Genomic DNA, 20,043 nt, shown 5'->3' on the forward strand with positions numbered 1-20,043 from the left:
AACCAGCTGAAAAAGTTCCTCAGGGGTTCGGCGTAATCTGAGTCCTTTGGCTCTGCTCCGACCCTATTTGCAAATACACCTTTTGTGCTGCTAATAAGTGTGTGTCTGAGATTTTTTTGCGAGCCTCCAAAGAAACGAACCGCAATTTTTTGCAACACCCTGATTCAATTTGGATTCAGAGATTTGGCCACCAACTAAGGCCAAATCTCCTCCAAATTGAATCACCACCCGAAGCTTCACATAGCCCTAACTTACACCACATAATCTACATAACTGCATGTTTTCTAATGTTCTGTGTGGAAGTGTTGGATTTTCACATTTATCCAGTAGCCAAGTAGTCTACCACAATAATTTTGAGTCATTCTAAGGGTTTGGACACACATTTCTATTTCTCCAGGAAGAGTCCCTGCTTTCACTGAAGCAACCATGAGGTCATAATTTTTCTCCCAGAGTAAAAGTGATCACTGGGAGAAAAATAACTGGGGAACAACCTTCCCTACCTGGGAAGGGACAGCATATGTCAGTCCCACCCAAGCAAGGAGGAGAACATGTCCCTGAGTGCCTTGGGATGGAAAAGCCTAGTGCTGAAGCAGTTAGAAGGTGTGTTCTGCTCCTGGCTTATTCCCTGCCTGAATTTCACTGCAGCATACAAGCATATGTCCTGCCCAGCCTTAGATGGGCTCCAACATAGCATGGGGGAGAAGAAAGGCTGGAAGACTCTTCTGTCCATGACACAGATCCTACCCTCACTTTCCCTGACCACATCCCCTTAAAACAGTGGTTTTCAATCTGTGGTCTGCAGATTCCTAGGGGTCTGCAGACTATGTCTAAGAGGTCTGCAAAAAATTACTATAATCAATCAAAAGTATGTGAAAACCTACACTTACAATTCAAAGGGGTCAGCCTGCAAAGCTCTCTGGGCTGTATACTCTAGGGACCCCTGGTACCCCAGGATCTGCATGGCAGGGTCTTTGCTTCTCTGTCTGAACTTCTGTACAGGTCAGTTTTTCTCTCAGGATCAGATAAGTTGTCCTGGGTGATTTGAGTGCACGTATGCAACTTTTGTTTCCTCTTGTTACAATTATTTGTGCCTCCTGGGCCATCATTTTCACAATTTCTGTCACTTTCAGAGTAGTACTTTAAAATCGTAGTTTACCCAAAACACTGTTGAGAAAAGCATTTTCCTTACCCACATCACTGTCTCTAATGCTCAACTCAGCAACCTCCCATACAATTCTATTTAGTGGCACTTTGCAATAGAGAGGGGAATCATATTACCCCACAGCCTTCATTTGACTAAGATAAAAGATGCCAAATACTTTTAGTCTCCCCTCATAAGACAGGCTTTCTGTTCCCCCTGATTATCCTGGTAGTGTCTTTTGCACCTGCTCCTGTGTAAAATGATGTCATCTTTCTGGAACATGGATGACCAGAATTATATGCAGTCTTCCAGATGAGGTCTTATCTGTGCCCTGTATAATGGTATTTGTACTTCCCTATATGAATTACAAATACCTCACCAAATACACGTCATTAAGATTGTATTTGCCTTTCTTATGGTTCATGGTCATCCTGTAATAGGTTCATATACCTAGGTAGGCTTATATTCCTATGTCCCCATGTCTTTCTTCTTTTCTACCATTTCAAACTGATGGCTCCTTACCGATGACAGCAATTTTTATTCTTGGCTCCTAAGGGAATGGCCTTGTCCTTTTCCCTGCCACTTCCAACACTTTCCTCTATCCCACCCTTACTTCTCTTTTGAAAAGCACTGCATCTACCTCTTCCCTTCTTTTCCCCTTGTCTTCACTGAACTCTTCTTCATTAGCATTCTTCCCTCATTTCAGCTCTTGGTTCTCTAGCTCCTTTTCCTCACACTGTCCCAGAATTATCTACTTTTAACCACCCTTTTCTGTGCCCTCCATTTTATCAACACTGACAACTCTCAGACACCACCTTATCTTCTTTTCTTATCCAATGATATGGTTGTTGATTTTCTCCTTGCTTCCCCTCCTCCACCCTTGTTTGCTTTGCCCCTCTTTCCCACCATACTGTCTATCCTGCCAAACACTAGGCCAGGTTTACCCCCAACATGCACTTTCATCAGTCCTGCTTGCATGTTATGTGGGGTGTCTGATAGAAAGACCATGACTTGACTATGCTAACTTCTATTTTCATTCCCATTTCAAACATCCTTCTCCCTATCTGCTTCCATTTCACTCTCCACAAAGGATCTTGCTGATTTTTTCTATTAAAACTTAACATAATACTCTCCTCCTCTTTCTCTGGATGGCCCTAATACTCTTCCTTTCCTAGAACACTCTTCTCCTTTTTCATTGTTGCAGCTACAGTAGTTTCTCATATGTTCCACTCCTCCCCTACATTTGCCCCAGTGATGACCTCTCAACCCATCTCCTGATCTCCCATGGTTTCCTCTGCTCCTTTTTCTGTTTCCTAATTTTTCTAACTTCCTTGGCTCCTGACCCTCATAAGATAAGTACACTATCCTTGTTTTGACTGCAGCTTCTGCAGATGTACCTGAGCTACCTTTGAATTAGCTAGATTAGGCATCTAGTAGTATAACTACAGCTACAAAGAACTCAGCATAAGATGTGAAATCCACATCAGAAACTGAATATATATTTCATCAGTTAGTTGTGGTATTATCTGAGTCATCTAGTGTCAAGTTAGTTTAGGTATGTTCATACAAGCCGTAGTCACAAGACAGACTGCAGTAGATACATGCTCCAAATCACAGAATATGTCATCTGAAATTCTTCCCCTCTAATTTGGCTTTTTCTCTTGTACTCCACTCACTGGCAGAGCTATTACCAAAAGCCTCCAAGGACCTCTTCCAAGCTAAATCTCAGAACCAGTACTCCTATCTTCATTCTGTCAGTCAAGTTTGAGTAATTGAATCGGCATGGGAGAACCAAAAGAGTCATGGAAGCCAAGGGAATATAGAAGTTAGTCGACTGTGTGAAACAAGTTCAATTGTTGTCTTCTACATCATGGGTGACCAACCACCTCTGAACACAACATCTTGTCTTTCAGCCTTAGGGAGCCCCCGGGGCCATGGCCCTGCATGCTAGATCTAGCACACAGGGTGGCACAGGGTCTGATCCAGCACAGAGAACCTAGAGGAGGCAGTACAAGCCCTGGAGCCCAACCTTTGTCCATGGAGCCTGGTGGAGGTAGCATGGGGGCCTACGGCCCAATCCCTGCACATGGAGCTAGGTGGAGGTGGTGTGGGGCCCCATAAGCAGGACTCATTGGAGGCATCACAGGGCCCTAGAGCCTGATCCCTGCACATAGAGCTAGGTGGAGGTGGTGTGGGGCCTAGAAGCCCCATGCCAGGGGCAGGTGGATGCAGTTTGTTGCCCAAGAGCTCTGATCCCAGTGTATGGAGCCCAGGAGAGGTGGCACAATCTCAGCAGGTAAGACTGGATAGAGGCAGAGCAGGGTCTGGGGCCCCAATCTCAGCATGGGGGGCTGGGTACAGGCAGCATAGGGATCTGGGCCAAGGCAGAACAATATCCTGGGCCCATACTTGTGTTCAGAGCCAGGTATGGGCAGTTGGGTTCAGATCTGGGCATGTGGGCCTGATCTTGAGGTGTGGACTCCAATCCAGCCCATCAACTGGCCCCTCACTACTCATGGCTCCAGTACCATTCTGGCATGGGGATCAGACCACAGAGTAGCTCCAGCCCTGACCTGGCCATGTAGCAATTGCTGTAACCTAGTGTATTTCCTCTATTTCACTTAAATCCATTTATTCTTTGAATTACATTTCCAAAGTAATGTACTTACTGGTTCAGGACAGGTGTGTATGCTGTTTTATCCTCATCGATGATGGTAACCATCAGAGTTATGAGCTGGGCCCAAAAATCCAGGTTCTTAGTAGTTGGTCCCTGTTCTTCCCTTGGAACTTCTTGTTTCTTACCCTGTCAATGAGATTTAACATAATTTAGACAGTCTCACTAAGTTATATATTTTTGATTAGGGTCAGGTATTTGACTGTTCAAATAAAGTTTGGTCAACTGACTGGTCAAATATCAGTCAAAACTTGAAAAATATTGCCAATAGGTCCATAAAATATACAGAAAAGCACACATTTTCATTAAGAAATGTGTCAAAAACAATAAAAAATAATATTGGTCAAGAAAACTACAAAAAATTTATTTTTTTGGTAAAATTGCTATAATCATTGACCAGTCAAATATATGCAGTTAATTGACTGGTCAATTGACAATATCGGACTGGTCAGTTGACTGGCTTGCCATCTCTATTTTTATTATATATCATTGTTCAAAACTGAGAGAGCCAGAAAAAGATATATGGTACTATGGTCCCAACTCAGCAAAAGGCATCTATACATAAAGGTTGCCTTTAAATAAGTGTTTATGTTCTTCAGAACTGAGGATGAGTGCATTCTTAAGTCTCTGGTTGAATGGAATGGATTTAAGTGCAAGTAAAGTGCTTTGCTGATACAGAGCCTGTATGTATGTACATCTTTGAAGAGTCAGTATTAAAGAAAGAAACAACAGACAACATCTCTTATTATTAGGGGTGCACCAATAGAGATTTTGGGGGCCGAGACCAATAGCCAATTTTTAAGGAGACATATCAGCTGATACAAATCCAATTTCCAATACAGGTTCATGCAGCTGGTAAGTCCATTGTGTTGGAAGGGGAGGGAAGGAGTGTGTGTGGTGGGGGGGCAGATCAATGCCCACCGTGATAAGGGAGAGGCGGGGCATGCACTGCCCAGCTGGGGCAAGGTGTGGCATAGGACAGAGCCATGTCCCATTAAGGAGGCTGTGGCTCCCACCATTGTGCGCACCCCAGCAGGGCATGGGGGGGGTATGCCCCTGGATCTGTGTGGAGTGGGGCAGGGAGGGTTGCAGTTGCAGGCTGGAGCAAGGGCCTGGGCTCAAGGCATGGGCTGAGTTCCTTTTATAGCTGCAGTTATACTACTAGATGCCTAATTTAGCTAATTCAAAGATAGCTCAGGTATATCTGCAGAAACTGCAGTCAAAGCAGGGTATAGTTTAAGACACACACCCTTAGAGATGAAGTAAAATGGCATTGTAGCTGAAGAAGAAAATAAAATCATTGTTTTGAATGGGCAGGACTAAAGTATGCACATCTAATGAGTATCAGGAGCCAAGGAGGTTAGAAAAATTAGGGGGAAAAAAAGAGGAAACCATGGGAGATTAGGAGATGCACGCAGGGGCATTTATTGGCCCAATTATTGGCTGCAGCGGGCCAATTTCCGATAAAGCCAATTTTCTTTCTATCGGTATTGATCCGACATCAGACTGGCCTTAACAGTTTGGTTCAGACAAAGTGAAACTAACAGTCACCTTTCTATTCAGGCAAATACAAGAACAGATAATCTCTTTTAACCAAATCAAGAGAGGCTATGTCCAAGACATAAACCTATGTGACAAAGCTGAGCTTTTGGGGATAAAGGGCACCTATACACATGTGCCAGGGTGTGTGTGTGGTGGGGTTAATTAGAGAAGCTCTCGGAAGCCACTCTAATTAACACACCTTCAGTGTCTTGTGTGTCCAGTGTCCCACATTTCATTAAATAGCAGCAGGGGTGCTATAACTAAAAGTTGTTCAACATATGACATGAGATGCTGCAGTATGTTCTGACACATTCTCATCAGAACGTATTGGAGCAGGTATAAAAGACCCTTCCTAAGATCTGGAAAAGAAGCTTCTGAAGAAGTACAGAGCCTGAGATCTTGTCTAAAATCTCTCTCAACTGTACAGTTTTATCAATTAAATACATCACCAAAACCACTTTGTTTCTCTTATATTGTACTAAACACAAATCAAATGAAACTGTGTTAGACAACTTTAATGGCCATGCACTAAATACTTACTCTTAATTGTCATGCTTGCCCAACCATGAATGGTGGTAAAGACAGCATGTTTTTCATACTATCTGTCTTCTATTAACAAAAAATAAATTTAGCCTCATTAATTCTAGTATTAAAGCATAGCTTTTACTAGCTCCTTTGGTCTAAGAAGTAGATTGCAGTAGATACCGCATATCCATCTATAAATTCATCCATCACGACTTTCATTTCTACACATGTTATGTTTCAAGGAAAATAATTATGTCAGCTGTTTTGAAAGTTTAAGCTTACATACTTTGTACTTCTTATTTTATGGTAGTTGAAATGAACATTGTATTACTTCAAACAAGCCTACTTTATTGTCATAATAAAAATTAATTTAGTGTTATCTTTGCCTCAATTAAATTTTATTTGTTAATGAAGAGTTTGGAAAGGCAAGAGGGAATTTTAACAGTGCACAATTAAAATTATTTTGTGGTCGCCATGGGATACATTAGAAAAGTCTCATTAATCACCTATTGTTCACACAGCTGTACTACAAATGTTACAGTTTCTATGTCTAATGTGATTGAATAAAAGGATATGCGCAGTAGATTTACAATGGGGGATGTGACTAATATCACTTACAGCTTACAGTAATCATGTAAACAAAGGGGCTTTTAAAAAGTGACAAGAGTATTTGAGAGTTACTGTCAACCCAAGGTCTTTCACCTGGTATAGATTACAGCTTCCTTACAAGTACCCTGCATTTGCAATAGCGAAGATGTACTGCTAGCACCTTTTGTAGTAGCTTATTTTATGTTTTTTCTAAGGTGGTATGCAGTTTTGTTATACAAACCCAGTTTACAATTAGAAAGTATAGCTGAATGCATTTTTCAAGAAAAATATTTCAAATACACTCACCACATGTGGCTTGAGCAATTATTTTATGTGATGTGAAATCATGTGCCTGACTACAGCAAACAATCTATGATTTCTGTAAAGTAGAACCACCGTAAAAAGCTGCTTTACATGGGCTGCTTTGGCACAGAAATATGTTGGATGTTTACATCAACCCAACCTTCAAGACATGTTTAAAGTGTTCTCTTATATTTTCATGTTAAAGAGCAAATATTCTCAAACACTCATAGTCGTAGATCTTCAATGAGCAAAGAACCAAAGTTACAACTAGTATTCTCTAAGCTCTGAATTAGCAAAATGATGCCATTTCAATAAATGCTGGATAAAGCACCAACAAAACTATTTATGTTGCATTTACAGATCAGTACTCATCTTTGTTTAAATTACTGTCATTGTTATTTTAAAAAGTATTTGTCAGGGATTCAAAGAAACATTTTAAAGAGGAAAAATGATAATACATTTTAAAGCTGCTGTTGGGGATCCAAGTGCCATATCAATGTTCTTGCTTATCTAGTTTAATTTCTATGCTACTCTGCTGAATTCTTTGCTTTGGTGACGAAAACTCAACCTTAGCCTATCGTTAACAGTAAAGGAGAATGCTGTCTCATTAAGTGGGATAACAAGTTATGTTTTTCTTTCTGTGCTCTCAGAAGACTTTTATTGGCTGTAATTTTGTTACTGCCAAGACAGAAAAAACGTGGTACTTTATTACTTCTTCCACATTAGAAAATAATATCAAGTGGATTTTATTTGCCTGATACAATACAGTAAGGGTATGTACAGAAGTTACACATAGAAGTTAGGGCAAAAAATGGGTTCCCAATCTAAGTTAGTTCACCCACACATGCAGTTCTTATACTTAGATCTCTCATTAAGTCAATTTATGTGTCAAGGTGCTAAGCTGTACAGGGCTTCCCCAGAGGTTAGATTGGGCAAAAAATGGCCAACCTAATCTAGCTTTGTTCATCTGAGAGGTGCACTAATTAAATCGGGCATGTGTTAGACCAATCTACCAAATGTCCATACATGTTTGGATTGCAGCCCAGGGGGCTGGGAAAGCCCACATGCTCATTCCAGCACCAGAGCTATGCTTTTCCTACTTCCCTACCCCTAAGGGTCCCTTGACCCTCCTCCCCACCATCAGATGGAAATGCCCCTAACCAACTGTGCCTCATGAATCTTTTATCTCCTCCCAATCCTATCAAACTTCCTCCAATCCTGCAAACCACCCCTAGAGCCAGGAGGCTGATCACTGGTGCCAGGAGCCTGACCTAAATAAGCTGGGGTGGAGGAAGGGGTGGGTAGGAGACTAGTGGCTCTATGAGGTGAGATTTGGGAGACTAGCAGGTCTGTGAGGGATGGTGGGATTTGGGGGGCTAATAAGTTCATGGGGGGGCTTTGGTAGGATTGGAGAGCTAGTAGGTCTGTAGGGGGGGACTGGTAGAATGTGATGCTAGTGAGTCTGTAGGTGGTTGGTGAGGTCAGGGTGGGAGATGGTTTGATAGGATTAGAGAGGCTGCCCCCACGCAACTGGCCCCCCATCCCCTCATGCCTAAACAGCCAACTCCCCCTGAGGACCATATTCTCAAACTAACTTCCTCTCCCCCTGGACCTGCTAGTTTCTCGAGCCTGCTAACCCCCCGCCCCCGGCACTACTCCTCTGACCCTATCCACCCCTTCCCCCACCCCAACTTATCTTAGATTGGGCTCCCAGCACAAGGAAATGTCTATGAAACTAACTTATGATCTATAATCATATAGATGTAAGTAAGCCACGTGATTTAGGAATATCTTTACTGTTCTGTAATTAATTCACAAAGAGGAGGATTCAAATGAGGAATCACTGTGTTAGATCAGGTGGCCATTTTTTACCCAAGCTAATGTCCCAAATTTCTAAGTGCAAGGTCTGTACATATCCTAAGGGACTACATAGTAGTTGTGGGAGATGCCTTTTAGAATGTCAAGATTAGATTTTGTTTGTACATGAGCAGTAGCTGCATAAAGAAGGTTTACATAATTAGTCTACAAAAGAAAATGGCTGGAGAATAAAAAAGCTAACTACATAGTCTTAAGATTAATAATAGGAAATCTATACAACTAAATTAAAACCAAAGTTTTAACACTCTTTTACAAAATTTCTTTAGTAAATGTAAACTATTTACATGAAAAGGAAGTGTATCTTTTTACAATATATATTACTGGTAAATAAGACATAGTCAACTTCAGGTAGGAGGCTTTGTTTCATTTGTATTTCTAGCATCAGCCCAATATTAAAGTACTAGTGTATGAATCAACACATGCATAGCATTTTATAAGATAGCATAGTTACTGAAATACATTCTTTCCATCAGCTTTAAAAGGCTGAAAAGAACATAAATTCTAAAAGAAATCAAAAGATGGCAACATCACTGGTCATAGATACACTGTGCATGGTTCAGTAACTTTTTCAGAAGAAAGTCCTCTAAAATTACCAACCTTTCATTTTTAGGAAGATGTACTTTCTTAAATTAGTTTTAAACCACAGATCTCCAATGTGCTAAGCAGCAGAAGACATTTATTTTGAGTATATCTATAAACCCCATAATCAGAGTCCATCAATTAGCAGAATTTATTTTCATTAGGACACACCAATGCCAATAATATTTTCTGTAAAGTGACAGGGCATTATATATACAAACAGGAAGGAGGAATGTCAAAGAATATTTCATAAAATTATATCAAAAGCATCATGATACATTGATTTAAGGCATAGTGGTGGTATCAGAACCCAACTAAAATAACTAACAGTAACAGCAGTCCTCTCACTGTTGAGGCATGGGGTGCCACAGCAAACTTGGGTTGATACTTTATTGTGACTTGATTATTTCAGGCAAGGGAAGTTTGATGTGCTTCAGTTCTACACATATCTTTCAGGTAAAATCAAAAGCACACTGGACCCATGTTTTTCATCCACATACTCTGTTTATAATAGCAAATTTAAAATACTCTTTTGTCCACATTATCAGCACCATAAAATGCTAATTTGAACCACCTATTAAGGCTGTGTGAAGCTTCAGGTACTGATTCAATTTGGAGGAGATCTGGCCCGATTCAGTAGCTGAATCTCTGACTCCAAATTAAATCAGGGGACCAATAAAAAGGTCTGAATTGATTCAAAGTTCTCTAAATTTTTGGAAAAGATTTGGAGAGCTTTAATGATTTGGGCACTGCCTGCTGGCTGCAGCAGGGAGCTGCAGCTGGACTTGGAGCTGGTAAGTAGAGGCCAGGAGAGGGAGGACTGGAGGAGGGGGGAGGGGACTATGGGGGACCCCTGCCAGGCCCATCCCCTGCATGCTTCCGCATCCCCCAGCCCCCCCAATGGCTACCCTGCCTGCCCCAGCTCTCAGTGTTCTAAAACAAAAGCCCCAACTCACTGGATGCTGCCAAGTGGGGAGGCAATCCCTGCTGCCCCCCACTGTCCCATACTGCATGGGGGAGCTCTGTCACAAGCCCCCTGACTCTCCCTCCACACCCCCCAGAGCTGCTCCACCTGCCCAGCCCATTAAGAAAAAAAACCTGAAAACCTGAAACACCCCCTGAAACACACTCACCAGCTCCTGCAGCAGCCTCGGGGCTTTGGAGGGCTCATGGAAGAGCACCACATGGTGCGGGGCAGCAGAGGGCAGCGGGGAATGCCCCTCATTGGGCAGGAATGAGTGAGTGAAGGGTTTTTTTGTTTTGTTTTTTTTTTCCTTAAAGTGCTGGGCAGGTGAGGCAGCCATGGGGGCGGGGCTGGGACAATGGTGGGCTGGGTCAGGAGTCTTGTGCAGAGCTCCCCATGCAGTCTGGGGCAGTGGGGATTGCCCTCTCCCCCTGCCTGGCAGCCCCCAGTAAATTGGGGCTTTTTTCTTTTAAAGTGCCAGGAGCTGGGCCAGGTGAGGCAGCCATTACCAGGGATGGGAGAGCGTGCAGGAGATGGGCCTCTGTGATTCAGAGATTCAGCAGCAGCCAAATCTCTGAATCAGATTCTGCTGAGTCAATTTGGGACAGTGATTCAAATCACTGAATTGAACTGCTGTCCCCTGAATTGGCCGAATCCGAATCCGAAGCAAATACTAGCCGCTTCACAGCCCTACCACCTAGCGATAAAACATGGAAGGGCAAACCCTATTGTAAATGGTATATACTGATATGTTTTCCATGCCATGAAACAGCTTGAAAAACCCTGCATTACACCAAATAGTTTTGGGTCTACAATGGGATTGATTTAAGTTATCAGGAAATTAATGCCAATATTCAAGGGCTGGTAATGTTTAGGAGCAGTGGGTCAAAATAATACCACCTGCTCTGTGCCAGGCTGATGCTTCTGAACCAGCCACTTCTTCTTCTGGCCACTTCTGTGCATGTATGCCCTGTCATAGCAGAAGCCTCCTGTTGCCAACATCTGGTCTTTGCAGGCTGGATTAAAATCACTGCCTGGGCTGGATCTGGCCTATGGGCCATAGATTACCATCCCCTGCCAAAGTTCAATTTGAAATCCATTTCCTTTCTTACTCTTCAAAAAAGCTTTTTATCACTGTCACCTAACTCCAGTACAACATAGCATAAAGGTACTGCATATTGAGTACTGTACTGAAAGGACAAATGAAACTGTCCACAAAACTTTACAAACCAAACTGTAGGGATTCCATATTCACACCTAAAATCCAGAAGACATTATTACTGTGTACACTCAAGTCCCCAGATCTGAACATTGCTTCCATAACTATCTTGTTAGCTTTAGAGCCAACACTTCTGATTTAAAACTAAGCTTGTGTCCAGAAAGTTTCCTCAAGGGGTCATAAATATACTTAAATATACATTGTAGACATTTATAGTGCATTCTTCAAATATTGTGCATTAATAACAGTGGGTACATCTACACATGCATTTTACTGGACGCATTTACATATGACACTACATTGCTGTACCAACGCACTATGGCAACATAGCATCCACAAGCAAAACCCATGACACCACAGCTACGTTGCCATAGTGACATACTTCCCCATTATAGTGAATCACTATGCCGATGTAGTGCCTAAAAATAACTGTGCATGGTGCAGACAGCGCAGTACTGGCTGATACTGTACAACATGTACTACAAGTACTGTACTGTACAACGAGTACTGTACAACATGATACTGTACTAAATGGCATAACAATGCAGTAACAATGGCGCCATAGCGGCATGTGTAAACGTACCCACTGAGGAGCTGACTAATTAGCCCCAAAGTAAAGCGTCACTGTCTACATGTGTGCCAGTATTAGGGCACAGTAAATTAATTAACTTCATTGTAAGATAGTACTGGCAGGGACGGTGTTTTCTTGTGGAGCAGTTACTTACTCTACCAAAACACACATTTAGATGGAGATGGGCTGGCTGGGGCATAGGGGTGCTAAAGTGCAGAAGCTGCCTGCAACATGGATCTTTATCACTCTTGAGGCACCAGCCAGCCCCTCTGCCACATGATACCACCACCCACAACCTGGGGCTGACCTCCCAAGCCTGCTGTCAGTCTGGGGCTGCTCCGCCCTGGCTCAAAATGCTGCTGTCCAAGGAGCATGTGCAGATACTGTACCTAGGAGCAGTTAATTCCAGTGCAAATCATGCGGGAGTTTATGTTATCATCTTAATTGCATGTGTAGATGCATCTACTATGTATTAATTCTTGGTCATTAGGTACAATTTTAAGATTGCACAAGTGGCAGTGACCTTGTAAGTCAACTGCCTATAAACACAAGTAGTGCCTATTATTGTATAAAGAGATTAATTGGAGCCTTGAAAAATGTTATTTGCAACATATTAAACAGAGGTGAAATCCTGCTTCGATTGAGGTCAATAGCAAATTCACATTGTCTTCAAATGGCCAGTTTTTCACATGTTTTTGAGAGGATTAACACAACCCCCTTGATTAAAGTGATCTCTCAACATTGCAGTCAATAACAAGTGGAATGCTAAAACTTACTGACATTTTTCTTGAAATTTTAACAGTTTTGACATTTTATCATTTTTCATTTCCCTGTTTTTGAGTAACTCTTGTATTCATTATCAAGCATAGTTAAAAGGACTTAACATTAGGAAGATAATGCTTCATTGTAAGGATATGTCAGAAAGAGTCCCAATTTTGTTCAAATTATCTTAATTTACTTCTGGCCTTTTTTGAAATTCAACCAATTAATAATTCAAGGGTATTTCTTCATTATTGTAGCAGGGCACTAAGATGCCTGCTACTCGAAGAGCAGGAATGGCCACCAGGTGCCAGTTGCCAGGGCAACCAGGAGGAGCTAGGGGCCCACAGCTGACCGGAAGGGGCAGGGCTGACTTCTATAAAGCACAGGCTGGAGGCCGAGAACAAGGTTCTTAGCTGGCAGCCAAGGAAAAGGAGTGCTGTCTGACTAAGCAAAGGGGAAAGGCCTGAATGCGAGCAGTTGGTTATGCTAATGAAGGATGGAGTACCCACGGAGAGTGACTCAAAGGAGGTTAGCCGAGTAGTTTAGCTTCGTGTTATAGCCCAGGGGCTTGTGTTATTGTTTTATTGTTGTTGTAAGACCGGAGGACCGGGTGAGGCTATTAGGGGTTGGAGGAGGCCTCATAGGGGCTCCATGGTAGTGTGGGGACCCCGGCACCAGAGAGTGCGCAGCAAGTGGGCGTGCACTGACCCCAGTCCCAAGAAGTGGAGTGGAGAATTGGAGGCCAGGTAAGGCTGAGGCCACCTGAGCCCAGCAGGGGGTCGAGACCCCAAGGAGGAGAGTCGGGGCCAGGAATGGCTACAACCACCTGAGCCACAAGGCTGTGGTAACCCCAGAGTAAAGGGGGCAGCGCAAGGAGGCCCCAGAGCAAAGGGGGTAGCCAGCCAAGCCAGAGCACCTGTGGGGCGCAGTTGAGAGACAAGGGCTGCGGAGAGCCCGAGTGCCAGAAGGTGCGGTGAGAGATGAGGGCCATGGAGAGCCTGAGCACCGGAGAGGGCGCAGAGAGCGAGACTGACTGAACAACGTCCAGTACATCCACGAGGCTTGGAGCGTGGTACAGGGGTGTTTGGAGCCACGCAGATCTCATAAGGCTGGGGTGCACCTGAACCCCATCCCGGAATACGGGCTCAGTATAGGACCGGAGAACCGTGACCAGGAAGACTAAAGGTAGTCTCCCTATAGTTCACATAAGACCAAAGACGCAGCAGGCGAGACTGAGAGGTGCAGATAGGCAGCTTGGTGTGGTATAGAGGGTAACTAAGGGGGAGTACAGCGACCCCGAGTTCCCATCCTGTCACAATTGTCTATTTTTAAAGATTATTATATACTGTAACATAAGAATAATTTCTTGGGATAAATGGATATTTATAAAATTTTTTATAATGAGTTTTATCCAGGGGCACAGATAGTGTTGTTCAACTAGAGTTGATACACTTGATACAAAAATACCATTTGAGATGTTATGACCCACATTATGCAAAATATCAAATAGTGTATTTATTAGGTGACTATAATGTTCCTTTTATTTTCTGAAAGATCTATGACTATTATTCTTGCCACCACTGAAATTGCAAAAGAAAGATCTCCGTACCACATAACATACATCAGCAAATAGGAACCTCATATTAAATTATTTTCGTCTCAGTTTCCATGTATTGATGTAGACTGTAAGCCAAATTTCCAAGTTAATCAAATATGATAAATACAACAATAGAACATAGAAATATCATGATACATAGCTATGAAGAGCAATTTTTGGTGTGCTTTTTTAAAGAGACAAAATATTTTCTATAATTTTTAAGAGCTGCTATTATTTGGAATTGGTTTGTGAATTAACAGGAAAAAAGACTCAATATTTTGCATCTTTATAAGCAAATACATTTTGCAATTTAGGGAACTGGCTTGGAAAGTAATCGGAGCTGTGGTTTAAAGTAGGATTAAAATCTACAGCTGTAATTCTGAGAGACATTTGTACCGGCTGAAGTGAGAAGCCCTAACCTTTCAACTTCTTTCTTCAATGACTTTCAATGGATTTTCTATTTTATTGGACAAAATGTTTTCTATAACGTAAGTAAAATAATAACAGGCAAAATTCTGATTCATTTGAAGTCACTGCAGACATTTAACATAGGCTGGACTTTGACATGTAAACATTGTCCCATGTTGTGGCACTGTTGAAGTGCACTGCATCTTGGATAATACCGCAAGGCAAGCCCGTATATTATGATTAGACATTGCTGAACTTGCCTGTTACCTCTCAGCTGTGTGTTTTTGGGGAACCCTGGCACAGTACGCAGCCTGTCTGACTTACAAAGAACTCACCTCCTCCTCACCTCTGCCTGAATAAGAATTGATTACAGGAAGGACTTACAAAAGACAATGAAGTTGCAGTAGGAGATGCATCTAAAGCCCTCCAGACAAGGTTGATAAGAGTGAAGCAACTTCCCTGGTCTCATTTGCATCAGTGATGGAACTGGATGACAGCACATTTAAATGGGAGATGGGACAGGGAGGCACCTTCATTAGCATTCAGGATGGAAAACAGAGATTCCAAGGCAAGGACCACTGAATTCTGGGACCAGAGAAGCAGGGGAGCACTGCATGATGGAGGATCCCTGCTCCAAAATGCTAATCAATCCACATTTACACACACCCATCTCAGTATTTATCAGAGCAATTCTAATCATGACTCTTTTATTATACCCAAAACACTGAATCTGCCTGTCTGTATTGTGAGTGCCCTCAGAGTTATGCCATCCATAGCCAGGAGTGATTAGTTCCTATTATCCAGCATATGAGTCATTGTTTACCCATAAAGTAACCTAGTGTTCTCCCTTGAGCCATTGTTAGTTCTCTACAAAAACCCCTACCCAAGCTCAAGTTTCTGTCTGGTGCTTGGATCCAAAAGCTACACCAGTTCCACTCTTTTTCTGCCTGGAATCCCTCCATTGATCATGCTGAGGACTCTGCCAATATGCAAGTTCCAACAAACACCTGGGAACCTCGACTGGTTCAAGCTTCTCTGAGTGGTGAAATCCAACTCTCTGTCTCTCTCTCTCTCCCCCCTCACTCTCTGGCTCTAGGAACCTGGCTTGTACTCTCTTACTCCAGGCACAGCTTTCTAAACCTGACTTTTGCTAATCAAACGTGAGCTAGACTTCCCCAAATACCTAATTGAAACTATGTAATATTGTTACTGTTTTATTTGTTTCTCTTGTATGGCTATTACTACTGGTATGATCATAAGTTCATATACCTGGCAATAAATAACTTTTATGATCAAGCTGGTTGCTATACTTTTTCTCTGAACCTCACTTACTCTTTCTTCCCCTTGACTTCTCCAGTTGTTCTGCAGCAATGCTTCTTTTACCTAAGCCAAAGATTCCTTTAATGCCCAATACTACAGTTGCATCTGCTTATCAGGGGAGTTACTACTAGGACCATTGTAACAAGAGATTGGGATGTGCTGAGTTTTGAGGCGCATGAGGATATCGGCTGAAAGTGCTGATCAGACCCAGCCTGCTCCGACTTACTCTGTTAGGATGTGTGCATGTGAAAACTGAAATTTATTATTGTCCTGCTAAAGTAAGGGATGAATTGAGTTCAAGGCACATGAGGGTGTCAGCCTATCAATGCTGAATAATCCGGCCTGGCTCAGGCATGTCCTGTTAGCCTGTGTGCGTGTATGGGCATATATGTGTTTGACTGATTTGGTGGTTGGAGGAACCCAGCCTCACTGAATCTGAGTCCTGTGAGATATCTCCATAGGAGGTGAGGACTCACAGAAGGGAGAGATACAGCTCCATATAGAAACACAAGTAACACAAGCAGCACATTGACAGAATTACAGAGACTCCAGAAATGTATCCCTAATAAATGAGCACGCCCCAAAATGATGGGCAAATCTGGTAACATGCCTGGTTAAGTTACAATATTCAGCGGATTGTACTCAGGTGTCTAAACCAGTGATTTCAAGGCCTAATCCATTAAGGACCATGTCTATGGCAATTTTCAAGCTTCAGCTGGCATTACTATAGATCAGGGTTTCATAACATTTGTGCAGCCAAAGGCACATTCAAATTTAAAAGAAAAATCAGCGGGCACCAATATGACAGCATTTTTTGTTGGAATAATGATTTTTAATGATTGTGAAAATGTGCATGGGCACCTGAATAAACTTCAGGGGAGGGGGGTACCATGGTGCCTGTGGACATCACGCTGGGAACCGATGCTATAGATCCTTCTTAAATAGTAAGGTTAGAATGTCCTGTCCATGTCAAACTCAGAAATCTTAAGGCACAGGTTGGCAATGTTTTTGGACAGAGCGCCAAAAACATCTGTAACCTCAACTAGTAAGATGTTGGCATGTCAGGGGTGGATGGTGGAGGAATGGTGAGGGGCCCAATCCTTGTTGTGGAAGCACAGCCCTGGCCTCTTCCCCAAGGCATGTGTGCCAAGCAAAATGTCTTTGCATGCCACGCTCTTGCATGCATGCCAGGGGTCACCTACCCCTACTTTAAGGGATTTAATTTAAACTTTCCAGGACAAATACCTACCTCTAAGCTTGAAAAAAGGTGGGAGGTGAAAATGGGAAATTCTTACTCTGTGAGTGAGTGATTACCAATTGGAGTAAAGGCTACATAGTTATCTATTGAAAATTTCAGAACATTAACCCTTTAAAAAGAGAAGAGAATAGAACGGAACCTGATTTGCAACCTTGAATCATGTTACATATTATAGATCAACAGCCTAGATATATAGCCCAAATGTCTCAGATAATATAATTTTAAAGAGTGTTGTTGCATTTTCAAAGTAAATCAACATCAACTTTTGTGGGGACCAACATATCTGAGAGTCTGGAAATGTCACTATTAACAAACAGCTAGAGAGGCTGGAGTTGTATCAAACTCACTGTAAGGTTGGAGTGTTGCTATAGCTTTGACGGTACAGGAAATATACAAGAGACAAGAATGTCTTTTGTTTAACTAATGATTCAATTAGGAGAGACATTAAATGAACATAAAGTGCCCTTCCCTTCCTAGGTAGACTGTCCAAAAGCTTTTTTCCCTCAACTATATAGTTATTCTGATAAAAGATATCACCAAAAACAATCTTGCCTCTCGTCAAGTTGACTGTATTTTTTGAATAATGTAGGAAAAGGCACTTTTAATAATATAAAAGGATATACCTCTGTTCAGGGGTGGACTTAGGGGTGGATTTAAAGGTGGAGGAGGGAAGTACGGTATTACAGTTGCACTTTTCTTTGATTTCTGCTTGAGCAAAACTTTTAAACTAACTCCCTTTTCAGGCAGGCTGCTGGAATCAACTGATTTCATGGCTCATTAGGTTATCCATGATTCTCTCTCTCATTTTCTAATAGTCTTGATCTTCCACTATTCAAACTATCCTTTCCCCTGCAATGTTGCTGTCTGTTTGGCATTCTAGGTAATGTCTCTTTTCTGTTTTACAGCATGGAAAGTTTTTTTTAGCTCCAGCTAAAAACCTTCACTCAGGTGTAGTACTATTCACTCAGGTGTAGAAATGACTGGCAGTGAAATATTGGAGGTGCTGTCAACATGCTTAAGAAGACTAGATTCTGTTTTGTGAATTTGAGTGAGAGGTACATTTAACCATAATGACTACAGGGCTAATTACAGTCTCTTACTATTTTGACTATGTTTGCCTTTCTGTGAGTTTTTAAATGTGATATATAATCAAGCAAATTAATGCACATTCCAATAGTTATATTTGTGTTTGCTTTGATCAGAAGCTGAACAAGGTAACTCTATGCCACTAGCATATTAGTAAAGGTTCTAGTTTCTCTAACTGGATAAAAATACGTTTTGTGTTATATGTGGTTATGCACTATATCACCTTTAACCCTCTTTTTAAAATCTTAGATGCTCCCATGTGTCTGTTATTCATTTCTAATTTGGGAATGATTAGCTTTAATTGTTAATAGTTTTTAATCTGTAGAAGGAGAGGATATTCCATTTGAGTTCTTAATTTTTTTTTCCATTTTGAAGAATGAAGTCAGCTATATTGTCTTACTATTTTTTTAGTTTATTTCTCAAGTTTTACTCCTCCCCAGAAATTTTCAAAAATACATAGAGAAATTCTGTTGAAGCAGCTTTTGTCCTGGCCAAGGACTGAACTCTTCCTCGATAGATACACTAGCAACTATATTGGGACCAGTAACACCTGATTATTTTTCAGCTTTGAAAGAGAAAATAAATAGTAATATCTGGTGCCTTCTTCCTCAATACCTACTGAAAAATATGGACTAGTGAGTTCAGAATATTCACTAAAAAAGGAGAAATGCTGTTTAGTCAGAACATGCTACCTTCCAAATTCCTCAAACAGCCCTAATGTCTATGAAATTTTTGAAATCTTTGAAATGGTTCTCCTCATTTCCACAAGGACACTCATGGAGTAAAGTACTGATCAACAGGAGCCAATGCCAGCCTATAATTCTGTTATTTCTGACAAGAGTCATTTCTAATTGAGCCTCACAAGCACGTAAATTGCATAAGTACACTGGAGTAACTCCTCCCTCCCATAAGGTATGAATAGGGCCCTGAAATCACAGCTTCATGATTTTCATGGAAACCATGAAAAATGGCAGTTTTCATGATCTTCACAAAAATGGTGTTTTCCATGATTTTGTGTGGAATCACTTGAAAAAATAAAAGCTTAACAGAATACAAAGGAAGTGCAGCAATCCATTGCAGCCATAAAGCACATAGTCTGAGAGAGAGTTACTGAGAGGCTGAGGCTTAGCATGTAGAGTCAGTGATGATGTAAGTCAGGAAAGTGAAAGAGTTTTGGCCCCTTCTTTTAAGAAGCCATATGTAATACTGCAGCAATGCTGCAGTCTGAAGATGAGTGATTGGCTTCTTGGCCAATCAGTGGTGAGAGGCGGGTCTCAGGGGTTCTTTGACCAATCTGCAGCAAGGGGTGGGGGGACCTTGCTGCAAAAGGATGAAAGATCTGCTGTGTGCACCATCAGTGGTCTATGAAAATCTCTTCATCTCACCATGATTTAGGTAGGTCTGTAGGTATGAGTTTGGTGGGAGAATCCTGAAATCTGGGTAAGATTCCCCATATGTTCTGCAGTCAGAAACTCTGAAACACTGTTTGCAGAGATGGACATATTGTTGCTGAAATCACTGCAAGCAGAGAAGTCAACAGAAAAAGAAATGATTTTGGCTCCAGTTCTATTATTAACAGAAGGGAAAGAAAATTATCTTTGCCAAGGAAAAAGGGCCATGAATTTGCC

At 41.8% G+C, this 20,043-nt stretch overlaps 1 protein-coding gene across 1 annotated transcript in view; it reads right to left on the reverse strand.

Moving 5' to 3' along the window:
- The window catches only part of UNC13C (unc-13 homolog C), a 517,638-nt gene that overhangs the window by 203,844 nt on the left and 293,751 nt on the right, over positions 1-20,043 (reverse strand). The window contains exon 17 of the mRNA XM_019533546.1: positions 3,811-3,944. Coding sequence (XP_019389091.1) covers positions 3,811-3,944 — 134 coding nt within the window. The remainder of the gene's footprint in view (positions 1-3,810; positions 3,945-20,043) is intronic.

The sequence above is a fragment of the Crocodylus porosus genome, unplaced genomic scaffold (assembly GCF_001723895.1).
Source record: "Crocodylus porosus isolate Cpor-Errol unplaced genomic scaffold, CroPor_comp1, whole genome shotgun sequence".
In the NCBI taxonomy this organism is placed as follows: Eukaryota; Metazoa; Chordata; order Crocodylia; family Crocodylidae; genus Crocodylus; species Crocodylus porosus.